This window comes from Mustelus asterias, unplaced genomic scaffold (genome assembly GCF_964213995.1).
Source record: "Mustelus asterias unplaced genomic scaffold, sMusAst1.hap1.1 HAP1_SCAFFOLD_152, whole genome shotgun sequence".
NCBI lineage: Eukaryota > Metazoa > Chordata > Chondrichthyes > Carcharhiniformes > Triakidae > Mustelus > Mustelus asterias.
The window spans coordinates 758,537-766,596 of NW_027590173.1; the positions used below are offsets into that span (position 1 = coordinate 758,537).

Consider the following 8,060-nt stretch of genomic DNA (forward strand, 5'->3'; position numbering starts at 1 on the left):
TTTATTTGAATTAAGATTTATAGGGCTCACTTGTTTGCAATAACCACCCTAATCATAAATCTCACCAGGTTCTAGTGACTTAGCCAAAAACCATTAAAAACGTAACAAGTCAAGAAGATAAAAAGCAAATTTTTGATTCACAGTAATTAGAGAAAGCTTAACATTAATAATTGAACAGACTTCTCTCCACCCCATGACTGTAACACAACATTCTAGAAACATAGGAAATAGAAAGCAGGTGGCCATTTGACCCTGCTCCACTATTAATTTTCATCATGGCTGATCATCGAATTCAATATCCCGATCCTCCCATATCCCTTGATTCCTTTACCCCAAGAGCTATATCTAATTTCTTCAAGTCACACAACGTTTTGGCCGCAACAACTTTCAGTGGTAGTGAATTCCACACATTCACCACCCTCTGGGTGAAAACATTTCTCCTCACCTCAGCTCTAAAAGATTTACCTCTTGTTCTGCACCCTCTCTTTTCCTTCTCTATGAATGGCATGTTTTGTCTGTATAGCGCGCAAGAAACACTACTTCTCACTGTATCCCAATACATGTGACAATAATAAATCAAATCAAATCAGATGACAAGGACATGAAGTATTGGCTCTGAATACGTGGATAACTTGGAAAACCAACAGCTCTCAAAACCTCTCGAAACATCTCTCTCTCTGCCTCTCTCCACCAAATTGGTTTCTCAAGACCCCTTTTTTATACTTTAAAAATATTCAGTCAGCAGTCTCACAACACCAGGTTAAATTCCAACAGGTTTATTTGGAAGCACGAGCTTTTGGAGCATTGCCCCTTCATCAGGTGAGTGAAGAATTCAGTTCACAAACAGGGCACATATAGACACGAACTCAATTACAAGATAATGGTTGGAATGCGAATCTTAACAGGTAATCAAGTCTTTATAGATGCAGACAATGTGAGTGAAGAAAGGGTGAAGCACAGGTTAAAGAGGTGTGAATTGTCTCCAGCCAGGACAGTCAGTGAGATTTTGCAAACCCAGGCAAGTTGTGGGGGTTACAGAAAGTGTGACATGAACCCAAGATCCCAGTTGAGGCCGTCCTCATGTGTGCAGAACTTGGCTATCAGTTTTTGCTCAGCGGTTCTGCGTTGTCATGTCTCGTGTGTCTTGGAGAACGCTTACCCGAAGATCAGAAGCTGAATGCCCTTGACTGCTGAAGTGTTCCCCAACAAGAAGGGAACACTCCTGCCTGGTAATTGTTGAACGGTGTCCATTCATCCGTTGTCGTAGCAAAAATGTTCAAAGCTAACCTGAGCCAATTGTTGGGAAGTAGCTCATTGGTCCATAACTTGTCAATGATGAAACTGATTTGGTTTTTAGCTCATTGCGCACAATGTCTTAATTTAAAGGACACCCGATCCTTTGTGGGTGGTACATGAGGACACCCGATTCTCTGTGGGTGGTACATGAGGACACCCGATCCTCTGTGGGTGGTGCGTGAGGACACCCGATCCTCTGTGGGTGGTGCGTGAGGACACCCGATCCTCTGTGGGTGGTGTGTGAGGACACCCGATCCTCTGTGGGTGGTGTGTGAGGACACCCGATCCTCTGTGGGTGGTACATGAGGACACCCGATCCTCTGTGGGTGGTGCATGACTTCGATATCCTGTTGGTGATGCCAATTTTTTCGGTAAGAATGACTGAAGACAAATTACTCGACACTCAGGTTAGTTGCAATCATCAAATGGTCTTTGTTTTACACCGGCGGGGAGCAAGTCACTGGGCCCACCATGCAACCTCTCCATCAAACAAAGCAAACCACACATTCTTATACATTTACTTCAGCCCATCTTGCCTGGTTACAAACCAATCACAATATTAATTGACTACATACTTATCCAATCAAGCTAACTATTCAGCATCATGCTACTGTGTGATCAGCTCGTGGACAGCTCTGGACCATCACAGTCCAACAGAAAGTAACCCTTCCCAATGACCAACTGAAAGAATGAATAAAACACAGTCCTGGATGTAATTGAGAGCAGAATCCACCCCCTGTAATCACCACCTGTGATCTCGCTGGTGGGGCAGCAGATGGAGTGAATAACTAAATCCCTTCACACACACAGTACACATCTAGCACCTCTCCCCAGCATGAATTGGCTGGTGTATCTGCAGACTTAATAATCGAGTGAATCCCTTTCCACAGTCGGAGCAGGTGAATGGTGTCTCCCCAGTGTGAACTCGCTGGTGTACCTGCAGTTGGGATGACGTTTTAAATATTTTTGTGCAGTGAGAGCAGCTGAACAGTCTCTCCTCAGTGTGAATGCGCTGGTGGGACATCAGTTCCCGAGGACTTTTGAAATCTCTCCCACAGTCAGAGCATTTGAAGGGTCTCTCACTGGTGTGAGTGACATGATGGGTCAGCAGATGGGATGACTGAGGGAATCGCTTCCCACACACGGTGCAGGAGAAAGGCCTCTCTCCGGTGTGAATTGGCTGGTGTCTCTGCAGGGTTGATAATCGAGTGAATCCTTTCCCACACACAGAGCAGTTGAATGGTTGCTCCCCAGTGTGAACTCTCTGGTGTATCAGCAGTTGCGATGAAGTACTGAATCGCTTCCCACACACAGAGCAGATGAGCAGTCTCTCCCTGTTGTGAACCTGCTGGTGTACCCGCAGAGTGGATGACTTTCTAAACCTCTTTGTGCAGTGAGAGCAGCTGAACGGCCTCTCCTCAGTGTGAGTGCGCTGGTGGGCCATTAGTCCCTGAGAGCTTTTGAAATCCCTCCCACAGTCGGAGCATTTAAAGGGTCTCTCATTGGTGTGAGTGACATTGTGTCTGAGTAGGCTGGGTAACTGAGTGAAGTCCTTCCCACAGATGGTGCAGCTGAACAGTCTCTCCCCGGTGTGAATGTGCTGGTGTGTCCGCAGGTTGGATGAATCATTGAATCCCTTCCCACACGCAGAGCAGGTGAATGGCCTCTCTCCAGTGTGAGTCCGTCGATGAATTTCAAGCTGAGATGGGAACCTGAATCCCTTCCCACAGTCCCCACATTTCCACTGTTTCTCCATGGTGCGGGGTCCTTGTGTCACTCCTGGTTTGACTATCAGTTGAAGCCAAACACAGTCTGTGGTCTCTCCCCGCTGTGAATGGTGCGATGTTTGTTCAGGCTCTGTAATTGGTTAAAGCTCTTTACAGTCAGCGCACAGGAACAAGCTCACTGTAGAGTGTGTGTGTGTCTCCAGTCACACTGATGTTTAAAGTCTTCTGCAACAGACTGAACCGAGAAACATTTCTTCATCTAGATTCAAAGGTTGATGATATTTAGCTGATATATATTGAGTGACTTGGTCAGAAGTTGATGTGAAGTTTGGTTTGAGATTGCTGTCTGTAATTCCTCACCTTCTGATATCCTGTAAGAGGGGTTTACAAAAATCATGACTGTCAGTACAGGACAGAAATTCAGAACAAAGAACAAAGGAAAGTACAGCACAGGAACAGGCCCTTCGGCCCTCCAAGCCCGTGCTGATCATGATACCCGAATTAAACTTAAAAAAATCTTCTGCTCTTCCTACGACCATATCCCTGTAATCCCTCCATATTCATGTACCCATCCAGATGCCTCTTAAATGTTGCTAATGTACCTGCTTCCACTACCTCCTCTGGCAGCGCATTCCACACACCCATCACTCTCTGCTTGAAAAACTTCCTCCACACATCTCCCTTAAACCTTCCCCCTCTGACCTGGAACCTGTGCCCTCTTGTAATTGACACTTGCACCCTGGGAAAACACCTCCGACTAAACAAACTGTCTATTCCTTTCATAATTTTGTAGACTTCTATTAGGTCTCCCCTCAGCCTCCATTTTTCAAGTGAAAACAATCCTAGTTTAGTAAATCTCTTCTCATAGTCAATGTCTTTGAGAACAGACAACATCCTGGTGTACCTTCTTTGCACTCTCCCAAAAGCTTCCATATCCTTCTGGTCATGTGGTGACCAGAACTGCACACAATACTCCAAATGCTGCCGAACCAAGGTTTTAAACTTCACATCAACTTCTGAATCACCTTGGCTATCTGTGTTGCCACTATTAGGGAACTGTGGACCTGCACGCCCAAATCCTCTGTATTTTAATGTTCCTTAAGGTTCTGCCATTTACAGTGTAATTCACACCTAAATTTGATCCTCCGAAATGCATCTGCTCACATTTGTCTGGATTAAACTCCACCTGTCATTTCTGTGCCTAAGTCTCCAGATTTTCTATATCCTGTTGCATCCTCTGACACTCCCTGGTACTATCAGCAATTCCACCAATCTTCGTGTTGTCCGCAAACTTACTCTTCAGACCACCCACATTTTCCTCCAGATCATTTATATATACTGCAAACAACAGATCCCAGCACTCATCTCTATGGAATACTACTAGCTACTGAGCTCCATTCTAAAAAACAACCTTCCACCGCTACTCTCTGTTTTCTATGACCAAGCAAGCTCTGTATCCATCTAACCAGCCCACCACGAATCCCACGTGATTTTTGTTATTGTACCAATCTGTCATGTGGAACCTTGTCAATCGCCTTACCAAATTCCATATAAACTACATCCACAGCTCTTTCCTCATAATTTATCATTGTCACCTCTTCAAAAAATCTGAATCAAGTTGGTGAGACATGACATTCTCTGTATAAAACCACGTTGTCTGTCACTAACTAGTCCATTTTCTTCCAAATGTGCATATCTCATGTCCCTCAGTATCTTCTCCAAAAGCTTCCCCACCCCAGACATCAGGCTCACCGGCCTACAATTTCCTGGATTATCCCTGCTTCCTTTCTGAAACAAGGGAATAGCATTGGCTATTCTCCAGTCCTTGGAACCTCACCTGTGGTCAAAGAGGATGTGAAGATATCTGTTAAGGCCCCAGCTATTGTTTCCCTTGCCTCCCGCAGTAACCTGGGATAGATCCCATCCGGCCCCGGGGACTTGTCTACCTTAATGCAATTTAGGATATCCAACACTTCTCCCTTCAATATATTGATATTCTCTAGAGCATTCACACACCCATCCCTGACCTCAACATTTGCCATGTCCTTCTCCTTGGTGAATACTTAGACAAAGTACTCATTCAGAATCTCATCCACTTCCTGTGGCTACACGCATAACTTTCCTCCTCTGTCCTTGAGTGGGACGACTCTTTCTCTTTCTTCTAATAGATGCATAAAAAGCCTTGGGATTCTCTTTGACCCTATTTACTAAAGACATAGCCCTGTTCAGCCCTCCTAATTCCATGTTTAAGTTCCTTCCTACTTTCTCTGTCCTCCTCAAGGGCTTCATCAGTTTTTAGTTGCTTCGACTTGTTGGAGGCTTGTTTTCATTTCAATTAAACCTACAATTTCCCGAATCCTGCCATTTCTATCCTTCATTTTTGTGGGGGCATGCATATCCTGCACTTCAATCAACTGGCCTTTAAAAGCCTCCCACATGTCAGACGTGGATTTGCCCTCAAATAGCTGCTCCCAATCCACATTCGCCAATTCCTGTCTAATCTGAATGTATGACAATTCCACTTTCTATGGAACATTTTTTTCTGCTCTCATTCCCCAAAAGCTGTAAATCTCTATCCAACATACTCTCCCTCCATTCTCACTCTGCTGCATCTACCATTCACTCAATTCTGCTGAAGGTGCTGATTCAGGCTGATTGACAGGTCCACACTCCCTGCTTCCTCTCCAGGACACACATCTGCAAATCTACATGTAGGCTGACAGACAGATAGATGTCTACATTAATAATAATGGGGTCACCATTGCAGATGTCAGAGCAGCTTTCTTGAAGGTCAACCCACGGAAAGCAACTGGCCCAGATGGGGTACCCAGACGTGCACTCAGATCCTGCGTGGATCAGCTGGTGGAGTTGTTCACAGACATCTTCAACCTCTCTTTAAAATTCGACGTCCCTATCTGCTTCAAGAAGATGAACATCATCCCGGTACCTAAGGAAAACCGAGCAGCGTGCCTTAACAACTATCGGCCGCTGGCTCTGACATCCATCATTATGAAGTGCTTCGAAAAGTTAGTCATAGCACAAATCAATTCCAGCCTCCCGGACTACCTGGATCCACTACAGTTTGCCCACTGCTGCAACAGGTCCACAGCAGACGCCATTTACTTGGCCCTGCACGCAACCCTGGAACACCTAGATAACAAGGACACCTATGTCAGACTCTTATTTTTTGACTACAGCCCAGCCTTCAATACTGTTATTCCCTCGAAACTCATCTCCAAACTCCGTGGCCTGGGCCTCGGCATATCGCTCTGCGACTGGATCCTGAACTTCCTAACTCACAGACCATAATCAGTAAGTATAGGCAACAACACCTTCTCCACGATCATCCTCAACACCGCTGCCCCACAATGCTGTGTTCTCAGCCCCCTACTATACTCCTTTTACACCTATGGCTGTCCGGCCAAATTTCCCTTGAATTAGATTATCAAGTTTGCTGACGACACCACTGTAGTGGGTCAGATCTCAAACAACGATGAGACAGAGTACAGGAATGAGATAGAGAATCTGGTGAACTGGTGCAGCAACAATAATCTCTCCCTCAATGTCAGCAAAATGAAGGAGATTGTCATCGACTTCAGGAAGCGTAAAGATGAACATGCCCCTGAGAACATGTCTACACCAATGGGGATGAAGTAGAAAGGGCCAAGAGCTTCAGGTTTTTAGGTGTCCAGATCACCATCAAACTGTCCTGATCCCCCCATTCCGACACTATTGTTAAGAAAGCCCACCAACACCTCTACTTTCTCAGAAGACTAAGGAAATTTGGCAAGTCAGCTACAACTCTCAGCAACTTTTACAGATGCACCATGGAAAGCATTCTTTCTGGTTGTATCACGGCTTGGTATGGCTCCTGCTCTGCCCAAGTCCGCAAGTTCACGACAAAAGGTTGTGAATGTAGCCCAATCCATCATGCAAACCAGCCTCCCATCCATTGACTCTGTCTACACTTCCCGCTGCCTTGGTAAAGGAGCCACCATAATTAAGGACCCCACGCACCCCGGACATTCTCTCTTCCACCTTTTCCTTCGGGAAAAAGATACAAAAGTCTGAGGTCACCTACCAACCAGGACAGCTTCTTCCCTGCTGCTATCAGACTTTTGAATGGACTTACCTTGTATTAAGTTGATATTTCTCTCTACCCTAGCTATGTCTGGAACGCTACATTCTGCACTCTCTCATTTCCTTCTTTGTGAACGGTATGTTTTGTCTGTATAGCGCGCAAGAAACAATACTTTCCACTGTCTATTAATACATATAACAATAAATCAAATCAAAATTACTGGATTAAAAATGTGCATAACAAACCGACTGGATTCACTTCCTTTCCTTTCAGTTGCTCCAAGTCACTGATTTCACCCAGAATGGGGACAGCAATGGAAAAGGGGAAACATTGCTTTCCTCCCACATGCTGCCCAAAGGAGGAAGATTCAGTCTGAATATCATTGGTCAACTTCCGCATTTTGACGTCACAATGGAGCCCTGTTTGACTCAGCCAGTAGGAATCACGCTGCTCGCGGTGATGTCACTAGGTGCGCAGGCCCCGGCGCGCGGACACGGCTGCTCCGTCCTTCTCCTTATTCCCCCTTCCGCCACCTCGAGCCAAGGTTTCCAGGCAACCGGCTGCCGGCTCCGGCCAGAGCGAGAGGCTGATCGGTGAGCTCCCCCTCCCCGGCAGAAGGACTGCGCATGTCCAAGGGAATGGGGAAGCTGCGCATGTGCGGCGGTGCCCCCAGATCCCCCCCACCCCGCCGAGCTGAGGTGAACATGGGAAGAACTGGAGGACCGGAAGGAAGCTGGTCCTCCAGCCAATCAGAGCTCCCCATTGTCTGAATGCGGAAGCTGGACAATGAGGTTGTTAAGCTGCTCATTCCTGCCCAGCAAAGCGGCCCCTCTGAATGAAGATTGAGCTTCTCACAGACCAAAACTGCCTCCTGTCGCCAACATCTGTGAGTGGGAAAGATTGGATTGTCCAGCCAGTCCACCATATTGGCCGTTCGCTTTGCGTGTTGGCCAGTA

At 46.2% G+C, this 8,060-nt stretch overlaps 1 protein-coding gene across 2 annotated transcripts; it reads right to left on the reverse strand.

Annotated features, from left to right (window-relative positions):
* Positions 1-762: 762 nt before the first annotated feature.
* On the reverse strand, positions 763-7,719 carry LOC144485054 (uncharacterized). Of its 2 annotated transcripts, none has more exons than XM_078203353.1 (2): positions 7,350-7,719; positions 763-3,394 (listed from the first exon to the last, which is right to left on the reverse strand). In XM_078203353.1, exon 2 carries the CDS (start codon positions 3,050-3,052, stop codon positions 2,114-2,116), a length of 939 nt encoding a protein of 312 aa, XP_078059479.1. In that variant the 5' UTR covers positions 3,053-3,394; positions 7,350-7,719; the 3' UTR covers positions 763-2,113. The 2 variants fall into 2 exon arrangements, with proteins under 2 accessions (XP_078059479.1, XP_078059480.1); XM_078203354.1 differs by having other exon boundaries at positions 769-3,394; positions 7,354-7,696.
* Positions 7,720-8,060: the final 341 nt, after the last annotated feature.

What these genes read in the sequence shown, in the direction of transcription:
- LOC144485054 (XM_078203353.1), bottom strand. Translation starts at nt 3,052, where the DNA reads ATGGAGAAACAGTGGAAATGTGGGGACTGTGGGAAGGGATTCAGGTTC.